Source organism: Dermacentor silvarum, chromosome 5, assembly GCF_013339745.2.
Source record: "Dermacentor silvarum isolate Dsil-2018 chromosome 5, BIME_Dsil_1.4, whole genome shotgun sequence".
NCBI lineage: Eukaryota > Metazoa > Arthropoda > Arachnida > Ixodida > Ixodidae > Dermacentor > Dermacentor silvarum.
In genome coordinates, this window is record NC_051158.1 from 11540556 (window position 1) to 11566298 (window position 25743).

Sequence of the window (25743 nt, forward strand, 5' to 3'; positions counted from 1 at the left end):
CCATTCAAATTTAATGACAAAACATAGGATCCTCTTAAACATTAACCAACTTGTAATGTAGCTCGACTCTTATCTTTCTAACCGCCATTAATACGTCCAAATAGCAAAATCGAAGACCCAAACGCCAGTGCTTTCCGGGGTTCCTCAAGGCTCGGTCTTTGGCCCCTTCTTTTTCTTATTTATCTGAATGACTTGGCCATCGACTCCCCTGTACGCAGCAGCTTTTTTGCAGATGACTGCATTGTCTATCACAGCATTGAGGCAATCGAGGATCAAGCCGCACTAAACAACTACCTAATGGCTATTACTAACTGGTGTCATACGTGGGAGATGACCGTGAATTTCGCTAAATGCGCCCAGATGACAATAACGCGTAAAAAAAACTCACTTCCCTACGCTTACATTGTGAACAATAACTTAATCACCCGTGTTGACTAGTTTAAATACTTGGGCATAATGACTGACTCTGCATTAGGCTGGAACTCGCATATCCAAAATATTGTCTCTGCAGCTTTAAAACGACTCTGGCTGCTAAGGCATCGCTTGAAACATTGTAACAGCAAAACAAAATTAGTTGCATACACGTCCCTCGTACGACCTTTACTTGAGTACGCAGATGTAGTTTGGGATCCGTACACCACAAAAGAGAATCTAACCGCATTCAACGTATTCAGAAAAAGGCGCTTCGTTTCGCTTACAATGAGCACGGTAGGCACGTGTCAGGATCAGGTCTTTATAAGCGGGCCGGTCTTCGCACACTCGAATCACGGCGCAAGTTGCACCGCCTCAAAATGATGTGCGACATCGTTAACAGTCAGATAAAACTGGATTTCCAGACATACATGCAATTTAACACGACACGACCTACCAGGATGAAACACAACAAGGCCATCGTGGCACCCCAATGTAGAGCAAATGCCTACAAGGGCTCCTTTTTCCCCCAAGGACCATTGCTGAGTGGAAGGGGCTGCCGAATGAGGTGGGGAACCTGAAAACGTCTGAACTTTTTTTTAGCGGCCGTTGTTTCATTCTGTGATTGCTGGGCGTGTTTTGTTACCGAGAAAGTGATATGGTAATAAGTGTTGACTGTTCCTTGTATTGATTTTGTTGGTGTTTGTGTATTTTATTGTTTCTTTTGTCGCCATAACGCGGCAACGATTTGTAACAAATGTAACCTATAATGCTCTGTAACCACTCCTGCCTTGGCGACCAGAAGGTTGCCGGCAGTATTGAATAATAAATAAATAAATAAATAAATAAATAAATAAATAAATAAATAAATAAATAAATAGATAGATAGATAGATAGATAGATAGATAGATAGATAGATAGATAGATAGATAGATAGATAGATAGATAGATAGGTAGATAGATAGATAGATAGATAGATAGATAGATAGATAGATAGATAGATAAATAAATAAATAAATAAATAAATAAATACAATAAACGCTGTTGTGCGCAGGTTCAAAAATACACACGAAGAGACATTTCAGAGAGGACTAGAAGGCACTACCAACGTCAAACAACTGATATAGTTGGAAAACTGCAATGCGCAAATGCTGACTCAAGAACAGTTTTGCATTGTCAATGAACTACGTCATGCTTGCTCTCAATTTCCATTACTTTGGTACAAGTTTTGTTTTTCCTTTTTTTGCCCTTACAGGAAATACATCAGGAATGTATTTACGCCAATGAATTTACTCTGTCGTAGTCAGGTATTGCGATGCAGGTGACTTCAAGCACAATTCGAGGTAATGCTGAATTCGCATGTTGGGGAACGCAACCCTCCGTAGCAGCATCTTCTTACGACTTGAACTGCCAACGCTCCATCTGAACCAGAGATTGCATTTTTTTTTCTACTTGCGAGCCAAACCCACTGAGCCAAGAGCCCTGAGCAATTTTTTGCCAATCACGAGGGAGCACAAGCCAGTCCATAGCGGGCGTGCGTCACTGAATGACGAATGCAAGTGACAAACACTTAAACAGCCACAAATTGAAAAGATCAGAAATCAGAAATGCAACAAATGACGAACACGGTTTCGTAAGGATCAAAAATGTCTCGTTTGAGCTTAGGACGACAGTCATTGCTACAAGGATAAGCCGTGTTCCGTGTCAACGCACAACTTAATTAGCAAGTCAGTTTCAGTTTTACTACAAACGGGTTAAGCGCCACGCGGGATTCTCATTGGTTGTTTGTATTTTAGTGCGACTTACGTTGCACGAAGAGCGCGCGCTCTTATATATTCCCGAGGTTTGCTCCCAACCTTTGTAGAATTGTAGGTATCACGGCGTACATTACTTGGCCTAGCGGGCTTGTAGAAGAACGAAATTTGAATCGAACCGGTGCAGCACTCTGCACTTTTGCTTTTTTGCTACAGCCTCTCAGTCACCATGGCACCATTAACGGTAAAGTTAGCCGTGGTCGTTGTCTTGGCCATTGTTTGCAAGGCTTCTTCCGAAGGACAAGAACAGGAAGGAAATCAAGAGTCAACGGGAGACGCCGGAGTTTCCCAAAGTCTCTTGGAATGCTACGATTTCGTAGTAGGTAGGTCAATTTGCTTTTCACCGAGACTAAAAAAAAAGAAAATGTGTACCTAGAGCAAGAGTTCCTAACTATAAACCTAGCTGTGGGTATCCAACTTCTTGGTCGTTATTTAGGGGAACCTCTTGTCCGGAAATTTCGTCAGACATGATCATGTTGCTCATTATTGCTCTGGGTTTTTGGTCTCTGGATGATTTCCTTTGTTACGAGTATATAGGTAAAATGAGCCCAATACATGAGAAATTCGAGGTTGTATTTATTACAACTGAAGTATTTCGTTGCACAATATAGATAGATGGGTCCATTAATTAACGTTAAAATATACAATAAAACAACTGTTGGTAGAAAGAAAACGCTGGAACCGCAAAACAGAATGCATTGATTTCTAGGAACTTTTTTAGCATCCACATATAGTACTTCCCCGTAATTGGTACTAAGCCAAGTAGCCGTTTCATCGTGCATGTATATTAGCGTATGTATAAGGCATTTGTTGTGAGGTGCATGTTAGTGACATGAATAAACCTACTGCGGTTATAAAATGCCCAGTTTACATAAAAGTACGTGTTGCCTTTAAGGTAAATTGCCGAGAAACGTTGTCCGCGACACCGCATGGCCCCATCGTTTTCTACCCTTATGAATGGCCCATTCACGAACCAATTTTATTGCAAACTGTGGCCGTGAGAAGTTGTACTAACGTGCCTGTTTTAATTAGTCGAATAAAATTTTTAACGATGAGTGAAGTGTGCACATTTTCTCCTTTTGCGCCGAACAGTAGTGTGTTGACGTAAATTATTTGCGGTACTGTACTTCTTCAAATTTCAGTACTTCACATGGTGATCGGTGCGCAGAAATTTATTTATTTATTTATTTATTTATTTATTTATTTATTTATTTATTTATTTATTTATTTATTTATTTATTTATTTATTTATTTGTTTAGCATTGCAACAGACACAGTGAAGGTCTTGGATGGCAAAGCTAAAGGTAGAACATTGTCTGCCTGACTAAAGTCTTGTCACCCATACATTGCTCAGTGGTGAAGTAGCAAGGATTAAATATAGCTTACATACATATCAATTACATGGATTACACTTACATAGCATACACTACAAAGATAGGTGCATTAAATACCTCTATCATTATACCACTTTCAAAGTAGGAACAGTTTAGATCCAACAGAGCAACATGTGTAAAAAATTATAAACATATACCAGCACAATATGAAACTGACTTAACAAAATATAATTATACCCAAAGCACACGAGAAACTAAGTCTCAATTTAAGGGAAAGCAAATATATTTTCAGAGCATTTTTAAAGATGTTCAATGATCTGAAGTTTTGCGCAATAGTCATTTTGTTAGGATGTGCATTTATTAAGGATGGGAATAAGTATGCTAGTGTTTTGTATCTTAGTTGGTCCTGTAAAATGGTACTCTATATAATCGTCATGCCTATAAAATTGTATGGCTGTTACCTGGGGGGTATTTTTGATAAAAAATGAGCGCATTTCTCTCGAGTTCACCTCGTATATATATATATAGTGACCTTAAATTCATCTAACTGATTAATTTTAAACGGCCATGCTTCAAGAAAAAAGGTGCCGTGTGATCGCAGGGTCCAAGGTTTTTCATACAGCGAACTGCTAATTTTTGGAGACATATCACTTGATCCAAATTTGACGGGCATGTACTCCCCCATGCCAACAGGCAATAACTAAGATGGGACTGAATTAACACATAACACAGACGGCGTTTCAACCAGATAGGAACAATTAATGTACATAATCCTAAACAATATGCCCATTCACCTACAATTTCTAGAATGAATCTTCGTTACACGAGGTGTAAAACTTAGGCTTTCACCAAAAAGTACACCTAAAAATTTAAAAGCCGAAGTCCGTGCGATTGCGCAACCATTGAACTTGACACAAGTAGCACAGTCAGCCGGCTTATTTTTAGGCTTAAAAACCACATATTTAGTTTACTTGACGTTTAACTGCAGCTGAATCACTGCTAACCAAACCAAAAGTTGATCTAACCAATTATTAGCTGCAATTTAGAACACACATAGGCTGTTACCTGAGAAAAACAAACTTGCGTCGTCAGCGTACAAGACTATATCTGGTGTAACTGGTATGTTTACAATATCGTTTACGTATGAATAAATAATAGTGGACCTAGAGTTGACCCTTGAGGGACTCCGAGTGCTATTTCTTTCTTTTGTGAGCAAAACTCATTATAACATGTGTATTGTAGTCTGGCAGTGAAGTAATTCTGAATCAGTTTTAGGGCCACCCCGCGAATTCCATAGTATGACAGTTTATTAAATAGGATGGTTGGTTCAGTGGAGTCGAAAGCTTTTCTAATATTCAGGAAAAGACCGACCGTCGACTGCATATAATTGGTTCTCATAATTATTGAGGATTTTTTTTATTAGATCTTAACAAGTGCCATTCGTTGTTGTTGTTCTTCATGATGATGGTTTATTGGCATCTTCAAAATGGGGTGGTGACAAATAGTCCCCTAGCCTGCTTGAGTTAACCAGGTTCAGCTACATGCAGCATGCAACTGCTATATGCAAGTGCTAAATGTCGGGACACGTGAACCGAACTGCAAAACAAATTTTGTACGTATCTAAGCTACGCGGTACACATGTCACATGGCTTGTCAAATGGCGCGATACGATGCTAATGATGATGATTATGATGTAATGGCATTTTCGTTGAAACGGGATGGCGACAGTCACCTTGCCCGCTTGAATTAATCAGGTATGGCATACATGCTTTTCATTACATCAATATTTATACTTCCCCATTATCTTCTTTTTCTTCCTCAATACTTCTCCCTTTACCTCGTAACGCTACCTATGCCACTGCTACATGGCGTGCCACCTGGTGCAATAATTTGCTACTGCAATGCAAATGCTGCACGTATAGACGCTACGTGGCGCGCATCTCACATCGCAAGACAAGTAGCAGGATATTATGCTAATGATGATGATGACGATGATGATTTATAGACAACTACCCAGCTTGATTTAATTAGGTACACAATATATATTTTTTCTAGCATTCATGTATATACAACTCCTTAAAATTCTTTTATTGCGATAGCAATTATATGGACACTCAAAGACGATTTCTGCCGTCGCCGTCGCCGTGAGGTTCCGTATGACGTCAACGGCGATGAAATCGTCGCCGCGCGCCGGACGCTGTATGTGCGAGTGAAAGGGCGCAAGGGACGCGCGCTTTCACGGGCAGCGAAAACACGGCGGAGAACAAACGCGCGTTCTGCGCCGTGCTCCCTAAAAGGCTGCAAAATTAAGCGTCTCTTTCCTCCTTTCCAATCACCATGCATATAGAGCAAACGCGACTTCTTCTGCGCTGGCGCTGAGCCGTGCTCCCTCAAGGGCTGCAGAAGATAGCGCCAACCTTTCCCTCAAGAACCACTTATCATCATCATCATCTTCCGCGACTTCTTCCGGAGGCGACGTTTAGCTGCGGCACCAAATGCGTATTTATATAAAACGTTGCGAGGCGAGAAGGTGGTAAAGACTTCCGACGCTGCTCGACCAGTTTCCCGTTCTGATCTCGTCGAAAACCTCTGACCCGCCCCCAGAGGCCCTGGCAACAGTCACCAACGCCGCGCGCGTTCGGTGCGAACGCGGGCAAAACGGCGACGGCGTCGACAACAGTTCTGTGCGTTGCTGGTGCTGCTGCTTGTTGAAGTTTATACAGCTGATAAAACTACTATCCTTACTCCGTATAGCTCTCTGCTAAGTTGCTATCGCAATTGATGCTTCGCCTTTCCGGTGAAACTGCGACATTTTTTTCTTCCTCAGACCTTCCTTGTACCGTTACCTGTGCATCTGCTACATGGCGTTCTACCTGCTGTAATATTATGCAACTGCAATGCAAAATATGCACGTATTGATGTCACATCGCGAGTATTGGTGAAAAAAAAAAGCAGGGAAGAGGCTGATACGATCGGATCTCTTACTGTCATAGGTGTATCGCGTGACGCGATAAAGCAAGACGACAGCCTCGGGTTGCTTGAGAACGAACGACTGCCTTTATTCGAGTGCGCTTATATACATGTCGGTGGCAAGGGTGATAGCATGCGCGGAACACCGTCTGCGCATAGCGCATGCTCGGTTCAGATAACACACTCGATACATCCCCCTCTGTTTGAAAGGAGACAACAAGGAAATTAACACAAGAAACTGCACTGCGTAGATTACGTGGATGGTTCATCTGTATGACAGTCCCGACATTGTTAACACAGGCTACACATCTGCTTCACGGCACTTGCACAAAGTTCCGGTTGTAAGTCAGATGGCGAGGGGGTCTACGTTGCCGTAGCGACCTCCTGAGAGCCGGAACAGGTGACGCACAAGTTGGGGCTTCGGACACAGTAGGCGTTGCGGCCCTTGGCACTGGTGACGCTTGTGTTGAACTGCCTTCATCGTCGCATTCGACAAGCTCTGGAGGATCTCTATGAAAGGCTTCTTGAGTGGGTAAAATGTGTTGCCGGTTACGTCGCAGAAGCCTACCTCCCTCTGTGAAGACGTTGTAGGACCTGGGTTGAGCCAACTGGCTGTATGACCTTTGCTTTAGTAGTCCACGTCCCGTTCTTCACTCGTACGACGTCTCCTTTTCTTAGAGGAGCCAGTGGGCGCCTGTTGGTCTCCATTTGGCGGTGCTTGAAGATCGGGTTTCCGGGCTTCCCTTGGATGCACGGCAACGTCGAGCGCAGGATCCGACCCTGGAGCAGCTCCGCAGGCGATCGGCCGTCGGCTTCCAGCGGTGTAGTCCTGTACGAAAGAAGCCGCAGCCAAAAATCTTGTTTAGCTTCCATGGTTTTCTTGAAGATTCTCTTCACTATCTGTACGCCTTCTTCAGCAAGTCCGTTGGACTGCGGGAATCCTGGGACTGGAGGTAACATGCCGAAAGTCGTATGCTCGTGCAAATGCAGCAAATTCCTTGCTTGCAAATTGTGGGCCATTGTCTGTACACACCTCCATGGGGATACCATATCTGGCTAAAGATAGCCCTGATTGATTCAATGACAGCTCTCGCCGACGTTTCTGTGAGCATATCTACTTCGGGAAAGTTTGAGTAGGCATCGTAGGCGCAGAGGTACGATTTTCCGCCGTAGTGAAAGAGGTCTATACCAACCCTATACCAGGGTTGGTCTGGCACAGGACGCATCTGCAGTGGCTCTCGCGGCTGGCAGTACGCATACTTTTTGCAAACTGCGCAGGTCTGAACAAATTTGTCAATATCAGAATTCATTCCGGACCAAAACACTGAACGCCGCGCTCTTAATTTGCTCTTATTCAAGCCAACGTGTCCTTGGTGGATCTTTTCCAAGATTTCCCTTCGCATGTTTGCTGGTATTATAATCTTGCAGCCTTTAAGAAGGACGCCTTTGACTTCAGACAGCTCGTCAGCAAATGACTTAAGCTGTCCTTCGATAGGCAGGCCGGTAACAACGCTGTTACGAACAGAGCTTAGGTACGGGTCTTTGCTTGTTTCCGCTACAAGCCGGTTCCACGTGTCGTCACTGACAAGTGACGATACTAAACTTACAGCGTGCACGTCTGCAGTCGTCAGTCGTGATGTCAGGCCCCGTCGTCTTTGATTGAAGCCCGTGATAACAGGTCGGCGAGCACCAGCTGCTTCCCTGGAACTGAAGCACAAGTCGATGTCGTAACGCAATAACCGCAGGAAAAACCGCTGCAGCCTGGGCGGAATATCGCCTATTGCTTTTTTATAGATGGCAATCAAGGGGCGATGATCAGTTTCTACTATGACCTTGCGTCCGTATACAAAGTGGTCAAATCGTTCACAGCCGTACAGAATGGCCATTGTCTCTTTTTCTATTTGAGAATACCGCTGCGCCGTATCCGATAATACCTTCGACGCATATGCCACGGGTTTCCAATGGCTGCCATGACGTTGCAGAAGCGCGGCGCCCATTCCATTTTGTGACGCATCGCAGGACACTTTAGTTTCTTTTTTGGGATCGAATATTGCTAGCAATGGGTGTTTGCTTAAAGTATCGCACAGTTGTTTCCACTCGTTCGCGTGGTTTTCTGACCATTCAAAAACCGCGTCGTTCTTGATCAAGCTTCTGAGCAGCGTTGTTTTCCGAGTGAGCGACGGCACGAACTTGGCAAAATAGTTTACAACACCCAGCATTCGTTGGACTGCCAGTTTGTCGGCAGGTGGCGGCATTTCTATCATACCCTTTATTAGGGAAGGGCTGGGCCTGATGCCTTCAGCACCGATAACGTCGCCCAGGAATTCGATCTGTTCGACGCAGATTGTGCACTTTGCTCGATTGAAAGTCAAGCCCGCCCGTTCTGCAGCCTGTAGTGCAAGGCGCAGACGTTCGTCGTGCTCTCTCCTTGATGTACCCCAGATTAGTATGTCGTCAACATATACTTTTACACCAGGGACTGCTTCAAAAATTTCATTAAGCGTCTGCTGAAAGACCTCTGGCGCCGACGAAATGCCAAATGGCAACCTCAAAAAACGGCAACGTCCAAACGGCGTTGAGAATGTACAAATCCTCGACGTTTCTTCGTCTAACAGGGACTTGATGAACCCAGAGTTCGCATCCAATCGTGTAAAGACTACGGCGCCTGCGAGTTCTGCTTCGATATCTTCGCGTCTCGGCATTTCGTAGTGTTCCCGCTTTAGATTTTCGTTAATCTTTCGGGGATCAATGCAAACACGGAGGCTTGCCGTCCTTCTTTCGTACAAGAACAAGTGGGCTCACCCAATCTGTAGGTTCCTTGACTTTGACGGCTATTCCTGCTCGCTCCATGCGCTGTAGTTCTTCCTTGAGTGGTTCCTGCAGGGCCAGGGGCACCCGGCGAGTTGTTTGGACGACTGGTTTTGCTCCCTCGCGAAGCACCATCCTGTAGCGTCGCTGAACGCAGCCTGTGCCAGAAAACAAGTGGGGAAAGTCTTTAATTACTTTCTCTGAGCTGTTTTCAGATACACTGTGGACTTGTCGGGACAGAAGTCCTGCTTGTTCACATGCTTGCAGGCCAAGTATCGCTTGACGTCCGTTGCGCACAATGAAGAAGTCCATTATGGTTTTGCGACTGTTAATTTCGACTTCTGCCCTGATAACACCCAAGTGTTTAATCAGACCCCCACCGTATGAACGCAAGATCGCACTGCTCGGTTGCAGTGGTGGCTTCGGGTGCATTTTTTTTATAAGGTCCGAAGGGCAGCAAGTTGGCTTCAGATCCCGTGTCCACTTTGAGTTGCACTGACGCATTGTTCACGCGTGCTTCTACAGTCCAGTCGCGTTCACTGTTGATCTTGTTAACCGAAATATCGAGGACGTCAAAGTCGTCTTCCGACTCTTCCAGTTCGTCGACATTAGCACTCGCCCTACAGCAAACTGCGAAGTGGTTCTTTTTTTTTTGCACTTTCTGCATGCCTTTCCGAACGCAGGGCAATTACGCGGCTCGTGTGTTCGCCCGCATTTCCGACACTTGTAGTTTCTGCACCTTTCAGTACGTGCCACAGGTCTTTGATTGCGCACCGGGTCAACCTGCTTTATATCTTGATCCCAAGCTTCTTGGTGCGAAGCGGATATTTCTGCCGCCTTGCAAGCTTTCTCGGCATTTTCCAAGGTAACCTTGTTGTCTGCTAGCAGCTTCTCTCTTAATTTAGTATCCCTAGTTCCGAAGACAATTTGGTCTCGGACCATTGAATCAATCAATGCACCAAAGTTGCATGCTCGGGCTTGAGTCTTCAAATCCCTCAGGAAATGTTCGAAAGGCTCACCCGGCTCTTGGACCCTTTTCCGGAAGACGTACCGCTCGTAGACTTCGTTTTGTTGGGTGTCGCAGTACTCCTCGAACTTCTTGACCACCGTAGCGTAGTCAAGGTTGCTTTCGCCTTCCGCAAAGGTGAAGGTATTGTAGACCTCGATGGCTTCTTCGCCTGCGATACTCAGAAGAAGGGCACCTTTCGCACACTCCGGGCGAGGCTTCTTGTCGGTGGTTTCGGCCGACGCCAAGAACAGGTTGAATTTCTGTATGAACAACTTCCAGTTCCTACTGATGTCCCCTGTGAAACGTAGCGGGTCCGGTGGCTTTAGAAATTCCATCGCTGTTGTTTTCCAGGCACTTCTGACACCATGTATCGCGTGACGCGATAAAGCAAGACGACAGCCTCGGGTTGCTTGAGAACGAACGACTGCCTTTATTCGAGTGCGCTTATATACATGTCGGTGGCAAGGGTGATAGCATGCGCGGAACACCGTCTGCGCATAGCGCATGCTCGGTTCAGATAACACACTCGATACAATAGGTAGCGGCACAAGGCAGATTTTGAAGGAAGAAAGAAAAAGATTAAGGAGATGTGTACAGAAATGCTAGATAAAAAAATGTCACAGTTTCGCCCTAAGGGCGAAGCAATGAATGCGATAGCAACACAGCAATGTCATACGAAGTAAGGTGAGCGGCTTTGGTAACAATATGAATTGTAGTAAACATGAGCTGATTAAGTAAGCAGGTGTGCTGCGGCGTAAGTAGACCGACATTTAGAGAGACTCGATGACCACGAGAAGGCGCGTGTGAAACGGTGGTGTTGATGAGAAGCGCTTCCCGTGGGCAGCGCGCGTGCGAAGGGACACACCTGTAGCGCTGCACTGCCGATCCGGGCAGCATTACATGTGTAGCGTGCGTTGGAAAATGTGACCCGACTATTACTAACTGAAGCAACAAGCGTGGTGTGAGCGCGCACAAACAAACATGAAGAGATCACACTGAATGACTGCAGACAACGACTGTCAAAACGCTGGCAGGAAGCATACGCCGGTGCGGGCGAAGGTACGTGCGGTCTATCGCTTCAACAGGAACTGAGCCGCGAATGCACGGCTCATAAAGGTCAGAGCCGTGTGGAGATAAGAGACGGTGCGGCGAGCGACGAGCGCGGTTGTTGGCAGAAGAAAAGTGCGCCCCCCCCCCCCCCCCCCCCCGCGTCCTCCGGCGCTGGCTTCCCGCTTCCTTGCTTGCGCGCGGGAGAGATAAGAGACCGTGCGGCCGAGCGACGAGCGCGGTTGTTGGCACAGTAGAAGTGCCCCCCCCCCTCCCTCCGGCGCTGGCTTCCCGCTTCGTTGCTTGCGCGTGGGGGATTAAGTGCGTTCGCTCTCCGTGATAGCGTGCGTCCCAGCACGCTTGCGCTCGGGCATACGGCGCGCGGTGAAGATTTTATCTATACGGAACCTCACGGCGACGGCGACGGCGACGACGACGGCGACGGCGACGGCGACGGCGACGGCGACGGCTACGGCGACGGCGACGGCGACGGCGACGCCGACGGCAGAAATCCGGTTGAAGTGTCCATATAATTGCTATCGCAATAAAACATGTATAGCATACCTGATTAAACTAAGTAGGCTAAGTAACCATTTGTAACAGCCCCGTTTCGCAGAGGATGCAATGAAACCATTATCATCATCATCGTGTCTCCTCGCGCGCACGGGCGAGTTAAAAGGGTAATTTTCCACTGCCCGATACTATATAGTTACTACCATTAAGTGTATGCGAATATATATATATATATATATATTAATGACAAAAATCGTATGGATATCTGAATATCTTTACTACGCCAAATTTGACTACGTCGAGCTGACGTTCGAGCTGACGGTCAGAAATGGCTAGAAAATTCCACAGACGTTGAAACTAACGTTGAAACACCTCAGTTAATTGATGCATTTCTCCTTAGATACGTCGCACTCGTCTTGAAAGGCTACATTCCAGGTCGATAAGTTCATTCACAGCTGTAGTGTGGAACAGGATAGAAGAGTTCATTGATAACAATGGAAATACCGCAGTTTGCTCCTCTGATGCTTTGTTGTAGAACATCACTCACACTCTCGGGGATTCTGGCCTAGAAGGGATTTTTTGGTGACAACTAGCCCCCATCTGTTGTCGCATCTGTCTCTGCCAGTTGTGCGCTGTTGAGGGTGGACACCCGATGAGGCTGCCAGATTATCAGGTTTGGTAACGAGGTTGGGCATGAGCTGTCTGTAATATTTTTGTCACCAAAACGACTTGTTCTTTTAAGCAATTTGGTGCTTACGTTCTCCTTCGCGGAAAGTACGGATAAAGACGCAAAGCCACTTGAAAGGCACAGAGAAGCACCATTTCTGTGACGCTTCTTTGTGTTTTTTTTTTCTGTGTCTTCGCTTCATGCTCCATAACTTCGTGCCAAGAACAATTTTTGTTGTGTGGCTCTTTTTTGTTGCACGCGTTGTCCTGCTGTAGCAAGAAAGTTCCAATAAAGATCCACAGTTTTTAGTAGCACTTCTTCCGCCGTCTCGTCTTCCTTTGGTCTCTTGTCCTTCACCGTCGTATAAAGCAAATCCTTCTCACAGCCGAGTTGAACCACCGTACTTCTACGCAATCAGGTGACGCTACCATTAGAAACTTCATTGGTGAAAAAAAAAGGAAAACAGGGAAGTCATTGATAGAACCGAAGTCATTGCAAGCGACGGTAATGGTACAATGTAGTGATAGCGGTTTTAAGTACGAAAGTTAATATAGAGATCACGCTAGATGGCAATAACTGTAGTAATGGTTACTGTAGTAAAAAATGTCACAGTTTCGCCCTAAGGGCGAAGCAATGAATGCGATAGCAACACAGCAATGTCATACGAAGTAAGGTGAGCGGCTTTGGTAGCAACAACACGCAGAACTGTTGTCGACGCCATCGGCGTTTTGCCCGCGTTAGCTCAAAATGCGTGCGGCGTTGGTGACTGTTGCTGGAGCCTCTGATATAAATAGGCACTTGGTGCCGCAGCTAAACGTCGCCTCCCTTCCCTCCCCCTCCCCCACGGCCTCTCGCGCGTCCGAAGAAGGCGCGTTTGCTCTACATATATGGTGATTGTAAAGGAGAAAAGAGACGCCTACTTCTGCAGCCCTTAAGCGAGCACGGCGCAGAACGCGCGTTTGTTCTCCGCCGTGCGTTCACTCCCCGTGAAAGACGCGCCCCTCGCGCCCTTTCACTCGCACATACAGCGTTCGGCGCGCGGCGACGATTTCATCTCCAAATGACGTCATACGGAACCTCACGGCGACGCCGACGGCGACGGCGACGCCGACGGCAGAAATCTGCTTTTGAGTGTCCATATAATTGCTATCGCAATAAAATGATAAATGCTGCGTAAAAGGCTAGGTGGCGATAAATTTAGTAAGAGATAAATAAATCGAGCAGGCTAGGTGCCTATTTGTCTCCGTCCCATTTCAAATGGGATAACAATAAACATCCTCCTCACGCCATCACTCGTCGCAGCTGCGTAACCACCACATGAATTTGCACTAGTGCGGCTGCATTACGCGGCGAAGCTGAACTTCAGGAGATTGAAAAGCAGTGGAAGGAAGACGAATTGTCAGGGGACGCGAGATACTCTAGCGTCCACACAACCCTACAACCCTACATCGTTTTCTGGCGAAGACACGCTACAGGGGCTAATAGTTACGCATGCTTCGTCAACTACTGGCAACATATGCAGCTGTGGCTGCGCCACGGAAATGTCCACGTACTCATGTCTCTTACATGCGGCGACAATACTGTCGCGAGAAGTACTAACGGCTTTCGTCGCTGGCTGCTTCCCATGAAGCCAAGGGTTACAAGCCCGACACAGGCTGTCGCCGAAGACTGCTGCGCCAAGGGGTCCACAGACATCTCCACTGCCTGGGGTGACTCATTTGTACTCCTGGGCAGCTGGTGAAAGCAAGCCAGGAGAGATTACGGTTTACACTCAGGAGAGATACTGTTTACACTCAAATGCTTTCGACAGATCATTCAACCAGGGCATGGGAGAGATAATCCGCAGGCGCATAGCTCACGTGGGGCTCATGTTCATTTTGTCAAGCAGATGTCTCTGGCGGTAGTCAAATGCTGAGTTGGCGAAAACAACGCTCGATTTCTTGAGACGAACGAGTAACTTCAGCCCGTGCGAGGCTACAGCTAGAAGGAGAAATCACGCAAGTGCGAAACTCTCAGTCCCACTGTTTCAGGTTGTTTTAATTCTCCACGCGCACGACAGGCCGCTCCGAAAAACCTTAGGCCGAACGGTTCGCAGCTCTGAAAACAACCGGCATTTAACGCGACACCATACATGAACACAAGGACAGGTATCCACGAGGAGACATCAGCTCTGTGGGGAGGATACTATCCTGCTTGCTGCGTGCAGCAGCTGAGCCGGACGGCGCCCATGCACAGTCCCGGTGGGGCCGAGGTGCTACACCGGACAGCCCGTAATGGCAGCCGTGGCCTGCGCCTACCCGGCTCCCAGAGCTGTTACTCCCAGAATCAAAGAAAGAGAAATAAGAGGTTATGTACAGAAAACTGTAACAACCCATGAGCCTCCCATACACACTCACTTCAGGCTTGCTGATGATCCGCGGGCACTAGGCCTCGCTCTCCCTGGATCCGGACCACTTGGGCCTCGTGCTGACAAAATTTTACGAAGAAATTTGCGCAAAGGTTTAGCATGTCGACAAGTGCAGACACGACATAGCAACAATTGTCTCACTCTCAAGAAAGCGCACCGCCGATGCTAGCGATCTAAAATCCACGATGGACCTGCCTCTCATTCCGCCAAACAAAGGTTGCCTCGAACCAAACAAAACTGCCGTCCGATGTTCCCAGAGGTGTATGTTGCGCAGCCAGTTGTGTGGTCTCGAAAACTGTAAAAAAAGCAATTCCCCGAGGAGCTGCGGGCGAAACGGGACCTAGCCCAGCACCGAATCCTCCGTCCTTGCAGGCGGTCGGGAAACGGAGGTTTGGGCCGCTCCCATGGCGACAATTTCCCATGTGGAGCCCCAAATGCACCCATTGAGGTGGGGACGCCTTCAGGTTGCAACCCTTTCCAAGCGTTGAGGTCCCATAATGACATGTTCTTTTATTTTAATGTTTCAGCCGGTTCTCTTAGGCGGAGCCTCCGAGAAACCAATTGAGGACAAAGCCGTTTTGTTGGACAACGCGCACAAACATTTATTAAAACAAACGAAAAGCAACCCATAAATCAGACACTCAATGAAAAACTCATAATAGGGAACACACTCGGAGCTGGAACGCTAAGGACAACAGGCAAGTTCGGGCAGGCAGCCGGCGTGAGTGCGCATTGTAGTGACGACGTGGCGAAACGGAGACGAGACGACGAGAGAAGCGGCGTCAATCTCACCAATGGTCGGGGTGTCGGATCGTTGACCGGGCGACCAGAGCGTGACAGCTCTGGCTTGGAGAGAGAAGTTAGGTAGCTTGGTGGCACGGGCAGACGGTGGCGGCGTTCTGGCCGGGCAGCTGGTCGTGGAACTCGGGCCCGTAGCCCGACAGCTCACGTTCTGCCCACGGGTGCAGAAACTCGCCGACCTCGGGCAGCAGTTGACGATCGGGCAGAGTGGCGACTCCCAGGAACAGGTTAGCAGGCGGCCCCAGTTGGGTGAAGTCCTGGTGGCTGGGGTCCGGAACCCGACGGCCCGTCTTCAACCCCCGGTCCGGTGGCCGACCTTCTCCTGGTGCCGCTTCTGGAACTCTCCCCCTCTTCTGCCAGCGCGGCTCGCTTTTCTGCCGCTCTGGCCGATTTGTCGTTTGCTCATTGGCTGCTTGAAGCTCCGTGTTCTCTTCTGACTGGATTGGCTTTTTTCCTTTTAGTTTCTTTTCTTATGCCGCGTGTTTCACGTGCCGGACGCTCTTCGACGTTGTCGTTTTTAAGCCAGCACGGAATTCGCCTCGGCGCGCGCTCTCCTTGTCGTCTGCTTCTTGTTGTCTCAATCGACCGCACCTTGTCGCGCACTCCACACACCACAGCCGAGTACCAGACCGGGGGCGCGTGCTTGTACCTATTTTACCGGTAGGTACCCGGCGGCAGCACTTGCCTCCCGCAGCCGCGGCGGATGCTCTTCAACAAGGCCGTATGTGGTTGGACAAGAGGCGCCCATAGACAACTAAGGAAATCTGTATTGGGGCCCCCTTTCGAGATGGGAACCCCAGAAAAAGCAGAGCACGAGGCCAGGGAACGTCTCTACCCATTAGAAAAAACCGGTGGGCTTCCGGCGGCAGCGGGATTTGAGCTCGGTACCTCCCGCATATGAGGCGGATGCTCTACTGTAGGTCACCGATGCTGTGTGTCCCCAACCCGCCCCAACTCAATAGGTGTATTTGGGGCACCACATGGGAAATGGTCACCATGCGAGTGGCCCAAACCTCCTTTTGTTTGTGCTCACGAGGGTTTCTACGGGTACTTAAGGCACAGGCTCCCTCCTCAAGTGTATCACCCCTGAAGAAAGCCGAACGCCAGGTCGGGGTACTCTTGTGCCGATTTCAATCAGGGAGTGTATAGCGGTGGTGGGAATCGAACCCACAACCTCCCGCAGCCGAGGCGGGCACTGTGCCTAGTTGTAGAGTGGCCACGCACACACATGCACACATGCGCATCCATTTTGTAGAGTGAATGTGAAATAATTTAAAGAGGCCCCTATTTCTGCCTGTAATTCGGCATGAATTTCTGCTTGTAATTCGGCATTTATTTTATCTTTTATGAACTACAACCAAATCAATTAGCTGTTTTCTTTGCAGTAATATTGCTGTATTTAGCGTTTGCTGCAGTTTGAGGCACTGAATAAGCACTCACTAGTACTGCTGCATGAACACCTTGCTTCGTACATTGTGGTAGGAGGTAAATAATTGGTAGCCTGTGCTTCTACGCCTGTCCAAAAATTTGAGGGATGTATTGCGCTTGTTGTATGAAACAAGTCATTAATTATATTCACTCGTCAATCACATAGACGTCCCTAATTACGGTGAAAATTTCCTTTATGCATTAGCACACATTAAATGGCCTCCCATTCATACCTCTGCGAATGGGGAGGTATGAATGGGGAGTTTTAGTAATGAACTCAACCTTCGAGCTTTCTGGACTTAAAAGTCATCTCTGCTCCACGAAAACACAACGTTGAACACGTGTGAAATTTTTAGCGACGGAGTTTTAGAAAAATAGACAGAGTTTTAGCGAAACAGAGTTTTAGAGTTTTATCGAAAGGTAGCATATATTTGACGGTCAACCTCGCTTTATTCCGAAATTGAGAGACGAGCGAGTGTTGCATCTGTAATCTCTGGTCGCCCCACGATGTTTTTTTTATCATAATCAGCCCAGAGGAGCGTTTTTAAAACAATCACATATGTAACAGCCACTCTAAGCCACGCGTGTGCATCGCTTCACACATGGCGCCGCTGACGTCATTGGGTCTCGCGCCCCCTACAAGCGCTTGAAAGCTTACACCACGCACGCTGTTTCGTCAGCACCGCTCTGCTTCAGCCCGGTCTCTTCACCGGTCCATTCAGGTGTCATGAGCTCAGATGTTTATCGTACGTATTAGGCTTCGCGAGCCCCAGAAAATACAAAGGCTCGAGCAGCGACCGCAGCAAAGCCTCCGCTCAGCGAGTTACGCGTACCCTGGGCGGTTCGTACAGTTTCTATCGAAATAAAACGTTAAGGGGCACCAGTTTGCTTTACGCAAAATGTATAACGCTTGTGCATGAATGCAGATATTTCGATGCCAATAGTCTTCCTCTGCTCATTGCAGTGGGTGCTGGTTCCGCGGGGAGTGTCGTGGCCAACCGACTGTCTGCCAACGGAACATTCAAGGTTCTTCTCCTCGAGGCCGGCGACAATGAGACCTCCGATCTGCTCGTTCCTTTCTTCGCTCCGTTTGCAGCCAAGCCTAGCAACACCTGGATGTACACCACGATACCGCAAACCAATTCGTGCCTCTCTTTCCCAGGACATGTAAGTTCGAGAGTTGTCGCCGCGTTGAATTGTGCTCGTAGTAATGCCAGCTTACCTGATAAAATTCGAGCTTTCCTATAACTTTAATACAGGGTGATCATTTTTAAGCTTTACGGAATTTTTCGAAATAGCCTGTTGCAGATAACATTATTCTGGTCCTTGAGCTGGATTATTCAAAGAAGCGAAAATTACTCTTATGAGCGCTAAAAACACTTATTAAGCGAATGAACAAAAGTTCATTAATTACCTTCTGAATGAATTCATTTACGGCACATATTCCAATTTACCTATTGTAGCCGGTGAGTTTGCAAGGCGTATCCACTTGAAATCAATTTCCAGAATAACTCCAGTTTGGAGATAGACGCCATAAGCTTGCCGTAAAATTGCATAGTTGTTCCACTTACTTTTTTAACAAAACGCTGTTTTTTTATGCATTGAAGCACAAAAGTAACTGGAACGCTCATGCATTTGGTCCCACCTATGGGAAATGTTATCTCGAAACTGGTGTCATCCTGGAGTTTCATATCAAGTGGATACGACCCGCAAGCTCAAAGACTACAATCCGTGAATTGCAATATTGGCCGTAAAGTAATTAATAAGTTAATTAGTGAATTTTAGTTAATTAGTTGACTGCCAATTTTGATTTCTCGTGCTAGTAACTGCCCGCCTCTTCGAATAATCCAGCTCATGAACAAGAATGATGCAATCCGCCACAGACGATTTTTAAAATACCACAAAACTTAAAAACGATGACCCCCCAAATTGCGCAGCGTGATTATCAGCGTAGGCGAAACCGAAAGGCAGGATGCAAGGAAAGACACACTTGGGCTTAAGCTGTCATTTCTACGTGCTCGTTCGCTCATGCAGGACATGCAGGACAACCAAGGTACTCATGCAGGACAACCAGTCAGCAGAAACAAAAGAACAGTGTGGCTCAATTTTTGTAATTGTATACGATCTCAACAGAGAATGAAGCAAAAAGAAGCACAGGGAAAATAACCTGTTTTCTCTAGCGACATGCATAATGAATAACAAAAGGGAAAAGAGAGCGGAAGGAACGACTACGTGGTGTTTGTGGGAGTCGCATTCATAACCCCCGCACGACGCCTGTGATACACCACCAGTTGAACTATGGTGGAGGCCGGTCCCCAGTGTACTATACTGGGTATTTGTATGCGAGTGACCCGTGGAGGCAGCCATCGCCGTGGCTCAAATGGTGGAGCGTCGCTGGCGCCATGCAGGGGCTCGAACTTCAGCTCCCAGAGGTGCCACGCAGTTGTTTCTTCCTCTTCCATAACTGTTTTCATTTAAAGCGAATCTTTCGTAACATCACACTGCGAGCATTCGCCTTTACAAAAGTTACCATGTTCAAAGTGTATGCGTGCAAGTGTACGAAGGGGTTCACTGTTAAAGGAAACACGCACTCGCGTTGCTTGCATGTTTGAGAAGCCCCGCTTTGCCCGCCGACGAGAGCAACGTCAATGCAATGCGCCACGGCGCAGAGAACAACCAGTGCCACCTGCCACCGCTCTTCTCTGTAGAGCCTTATGCTTTCCATTGAAATGACGATTTGTTGGCTGATACTAAATACCCCGTGTGAATGCAACTTCTGTGGTGTAAGCGCGTGTCTTTGATGATTTCTTTAGTAAAACCACGAACATTTTCAAGCACAAACATGCGTGTGCTCTTTTTCTCCCCTAGTTTTGATACCAGGGAACATAGGGTGGCGAGCGTGGCGGAGTTGGTTGGCTCGTTGAAAAGCACAATGAAGTAACCGGAGCGTGAAAATGTAGGGTACATGAGGACTGCGTCGGTGTTGTAACACAGTGGTCATAATACAGAATTTTAGCGGGACTGTAAACGCACGGGAGTTTACGGAATACTAGGATTGCAGCCAACTTCTGACTGGAAGATTACCACTGTCGTTGAAAAGAAAAGTGTACAGTGATTGCATTCTACCAGTGCTAACATATGGGGCAGAAGCTTGGAGGTTAACAAAGAAGCCCGAGAACAAGTTAAGGACCGCACAAAGCTGGATGGAACGAAAAATGCTAGGCCTAACGTTAAGAGACAGGAAGAGAGCGGTGTGGATCAGAGATATTCTAGTTGACATTCAGAGTGAAAAATGGGTCTGGGCAGGCCATGTAATGCCTAGGATGGATAACTGGCGGACCATTAGAGTTACAGAATGGGTACCAAGAGAAGGGAAGAGCAGTCGAGAGAGAGAGAGAAAATGATTTAATGAAAGGCAGGGAGATTAACCAGGACTGAGCCTGGTTGGCTACCCTACACTGGGGGAAGGAAAAAGGGGAGAGAGAGATTAAGAGAGGTGGTTCTCTCCTCCTCACCCAAAACTAAATAAACCACAAGCTAGCACGCTCAGAATGTTACAAACCCGCACGTACCCCACTCCGCGGTCCCTTAACAGGATAGACCCGCACTTCCCGCAGTCGTGCCCCAAATGCGGAGCCGACTCATGCTCTTTCGATCACATGCTCTGGCTGTGCCCAGCCATATAAAACTCTATGCTTGCCACAAAGGAACAGTGGGAGGAGTTCCTAAGAAGCGACCACCACCACATCCAACTCCAGGCAGTCCAGAGGGCCCACGACATCGCAACGGGATTTCGCCTCCCGGTGCCATCGTGGGCGGAGCCACCGACTTGACCCGAGGGAGCCTTCGGCTCCCCCTGGCCAGTTTCTCAGGACCAATAAAAGTTCTTGTCACTGTCACTGTCAGAGATTAAGAGAAGAATAGAAAGTCCACTGTTGATATCGCCGACGTAGCAACAGATCTCTGTTCTATCACTGATGATCAATCAGTCCAGGTCATAGACGGTCACTCAGTCCTGTAGTGTTTAAAAATCGCAGCAGCGTTTTTGTGGCCTTTTGCAGCTGTGATATTCGAGGCCATGGTCCCAAGATCTTGCTCAAAGTGAACGGTCTTCTATCTAGCCTATTGAGAACGTTGCAGAGGTCATGTCTTTCGTTTTGAAAAGATGGACAGTAGCATAGTAGGTGTTCTATAGTCTCATCGACACCGCAGGCAGTACACTTGGCGCTATCAGCCATTCCAATCAAACACGTGTAAGCATTGGTGAATGCAACACCCAAGCGTAAGCGGCACAGCATTGTTTCCTCATTTCGCGGAAATCCAGGCAACAGCCGCAGCTGCATAGATGGGTCGAGAGAATGCAACCAATGTTGGGCGAATTCAGTTGTATGCCACTTCTCCAATGTCATAGTTTGCGCTAGCTTGCTTAGGTGTTGGGCTGCGTCAGTCCTCGATAAAGGTACAGAAACAAGATTTGCTCCTTCGTGTGCTTTCCTAGCAGCTTCGTCGGCGATGTCGTTGCCGGTGATACCGCAATGACTCGGCAGCCACTGAAACACGACGTCGTGTCCTTTTGCGATCGTATGGTGGTGCATTTCTCGTATCTCCGAGACGAGTTGTTCGCAGGAACCGCGAAGGAGAGCTGACAAAAGACATTGTAGGGCCGCATTTGAATCACATAATATTACCCTCCGATTAGCCGGTTGGTTGTTAATATAATCAATGGGACGTCGGAGGGCAACAAGCTCCGAAGCGGTCGATGATGTCACGTGAGAAGTCTTGTATGTGATGCTCATTGATCCTGATGGTATAACCACTGCGCCGGTGGAGCTGGTCTGAGTGGAAGAGCCATCCGTATATATGTGGATTCGGTCAGAGTAGAAAGAGTGCAAGCAATCAAGAGCTGCTTTCTTCAAGGCCAAAGTAGGCAGGTCCGTCTTTTTTCTTATTCCTGGGACGTAAAGGCGCACTTCAGGTTGTTTTAAACACCACAACGATGACGGTGAACGTGTCGAGGGTGTGAACCCCGATGGTAGGGAGGCACTATGAATGCTGACCACGTTGGAGAATGACGCCTGTGGTCGTCGTTCTGGCAGGGAGTCAAGAGAGCTTGATTTCATCCGTGAAACGTGGCGAATATGGGCCCTAAGCATGTCGATGATCATGTAAGTCGCGATCGGATGGTCTTGAGCCGTGATAACCGTTCCTGCTGTTGAGGCGCTCCGCGGAAGGCCGAGGCAAACACGTAATGCCTGTGCTTGCACGCTCTGAAGGGCTCGAAGATTTGATTTGCATGTTTTAGCAAGCACGGGAGAGCTATAGCGTAGGATGCCGATAAAAAATGCTCGGTACAACTGTAGCATAGAGCTCACTGATGATCCCCACGTTTTACCGGCGATGAAGCGCAGTCGAGGACGGCAGAAAACTAGGTGGGGTGATGAAATTAGGAAATTTGCAGGCGCAAGTTGGAATCAGCTAGCGCAAGACAGGGGTAATTACAGATCGCAGGAAGAGGCCTTCGTCCTGCAGTGGACATAAATATAGGCTGATGATGATAATGTTTCTTTGTAGGAGACGTTTGCGTGAATGGCCGCGTTGGCGGCGCCGTCTTGTGGTACAGAGTTTAATTATGTAAAACACATATCTATTATTGCAGTGACCAACCATATGTTTCTTAACTGCTGTTGCAAAGAGTCGGCAGCGGCGTAATCTAACGTTGACACGCAGTCTCTTTCCTTTAGTTTCCTTGACGAGAACACCTACGTAAAAAAACGTAGTGTTTAGTTACAGTTTCCAGTGCTACCAGAGAACATGAAATTGTATCACATACAATTTTGTTGTTCATTGTATGCATCGTCCTTAGATTGACTTCGTTTGTACCCAAGTGAAATATTCGTGCCCGTGCAAGCTCGCGTACAGCTTTCGTTTGATCAACGGGCACAAGGTGCAAGTTCGCGCCTTTTTGACCTGTGTCCGCTCTTTGTGATGTAAATTATGCACCACTAAGGAGATAAAAGTACCATGTTGCGTTAAAAAATAAGAAAATAAAACGTTGATTTAATAGGAGCCAACCGTAGCATTCGACGGACATGAAAAAAAAAAAATAAAGGCTGGCTTGCAGGGTGAAGCGTAGAAGCATTGACGATCAATTTCATAGAACCACAAATATTAAATAGAACTAACACCATAACATTAACCTGCTTACAATATCACCCCGATAAATTTACAGAACTTAAGAGGAAGATTTATTTCGGCCCAACTCCATTTTTTTAAAGATAAGTGTGAAACAGAAATGCTGTGATCAGACAACTTCTGAACAAATTCGAATGAAATTTGCTGTATTCAAGAAAAAAAAATACCGTAGTATGCACTCTAGAGCAGGCACAGTTTTTATTTAGGACCCCTTTTTTTGCTGACCAAGCTTGTTGGAAATCAAGCGCTGAAATTTGAAGCACTAAGTTGAGAAATCCCATAACACTCTACATACGCGTATGCCCCAGTTCCGTAAACTTCATTTTTATGACATCTAAAGTGGACAAGAATGATATATGATTTTATAGCTTACGTGACATTTGTATAATGTTTCTTCTCGGATTGATCATCAGCATAAAATAGGTGCTCCTCAACATAGAACGCTGACGTACCTTAACTAATTCCCCACAAAAAGATTCCGAGATTGGCATCGTCTGCCTGCGTGTTTGGTAAAGATTACTGATCTTCATCGTTTTCGAACTGCACATAATAATGCCATCTAACACGTATCCAACACAAAATCCTTGGACACGGTTACGTCTGTGGTCTGTTCCGCGTGTTATGCTTTATTTGTTCCATATTACTGTGCTTCCTGCTGCGCTACTCGTATACTGTACTAAAGTGTCATTTTCTTATATTGTAGCCATCGTTTTTAAGGCGAAAACTCTATATGTCTCATGAGTCAGTCGACATTGAGCGAAAACGCGTCGACCACACGAAAGTTACAAAAAGCCTACGTGCCCACGATCATAGGTGGGAGTCGAACTCACGATCTTTAGTGTTAATTAAGGCTACGAACCGTCGACCTTTGGTGGGGATCGAAGCCATGACCATTGGTGTTAAGGCTACGGACGCACGACCATAGATGACAATTAAGGCGAAGCTAATTACAGCACGAGTAATTAAGATAGAGGTAATTAAGACACTCGCACCCATGACCTTTGGTGTTAAGAAAGGCGAAGGTAATTAAGCAGAGTTAATTAGGATAAAGTGAATTAAGGTATTCGAACTCACGACCTTGGGTGGGAGCGAACCCTCGACCTTTGGAATTAAGAGGGATGGCTAAGCGAAGTACACTAAGCGAATTAAGGGGGATGTCTAAGCGAATTAAGAGGATGAGCAAGCGAATTAAGAGGAATGGCTCATCGAAGTAGACTAAGCGAATTAAGTGGGATGTGCACGCCATGTGTCCGTCTTTAATGCATCGGCACTTGGGCTTTCACCTTCAAGTCGTCTTAGGGATAATATAAGAGACACTGTGAATTTTTATTCTATCATGTCTCGCAACTATGTATCGTATTTCCAATACTATGTTAAATCCTCCTCTCTATAACATTTCCTGTAAGCTCTGGGAAAAAGTGAAATAAAGAAATAAACAAATCTTTACAAGCGTTTTGCCCAGGTCCTCCTCACAAATTAGTGGCATATTTCACGGCGCTGTAAATGATATATATATATATATATATATATATATATATGTTTCTTTTAGGTGTCTCAATAGAGCCAGTGTCCAGAATTGTGGTATAGTTTTCATTGCAGAGCCATAGTTGAACGTTCGACGCTTCAGTTTGCTTAAGTTTTGAGACCTTGAGCATTTTTACACAATAAATTTGGCACCCAACCATAAATATATTCCCCACAGTCACTGGAGGTGAACATTATTTTTAAATGCAAGAAAAGTAATAAAACTCCATGCAGTTAAGGCCGAGAAAAACTGTTGATAATTTTGCATGTATTTAAATAGGAGCTCCCGAGGTAAAGCATCGCGGCGCCTCAAAACTCACTTCACTTAGTTACAGAACATACGCACATATTCAGGCAAACGCGTCTAACAACTATCGTGTCTTTCTTTTTCTTGTACTGTGCCGCATTTTAGTTTTGTTTACAACTACCGTTAACAGTGTTCATTAACTAGCTCTGCTTGCTAGCTTATTTTAGTATAGAGTTAAAACTATCTCGGAATTTTTTTAGGCAGGAATAACCAGATTTGACAGCTTCGAAATGAAGTCATCGAGTTGTACATGCCGAATTTTATTTTGCTTCTTCGTCACTGGAACAGGTGGCTGTGATGACCTTGGGCAAAGTTATGGGCGGCACCAGTTCCATCAACTCGATGAACTTCGTGCGCGGAAGCAGGCACGACTTTGACAAGTGGGAAAAAGAATACAATGCCACCGGCTGGAATTACACCAGTGTGTTGCCAAACTTCAAGGCCATCGAGTACTTCAATGTGAGCGGCGTGTCCGAAGAAGAGAGTGAGTTGATCCTCCTGCGAATACCAT

At 46.7% G+C, this 25743-nt stretch overlaps 1 protein-coding gene across 1 annotated transcript in view; it reads left to right on the forward strand.

The window, feature by feature from the left end:
• The first annotated feature begins 2287 nt into the window (after positions 1-2287).
• The window catches only part of LOC119452883 (glucose dehydrogenase [FAD, quinone]-like), a 46872-nt gene continuing 23416 nt past the window's right edge, over positions 2288-25743 (forward strand). Inside the window, exons 1-3 of the mRNA XM_037714834.2 lie at positions 2288-2548; positions 18174-18376; positions 25521-25716. Of these exons, the coding sequence (XP_037570762.1) occupies positions 2395-2548; positions 18174-18376; positions 25521-25716 (553 nt within the window). The 5' untranslated portion in view covers positions 2288-2394. The remainder of the gene's footprint in view (positions 2549-18173; positions 18377-25520; positions 25717-25743) is intronic.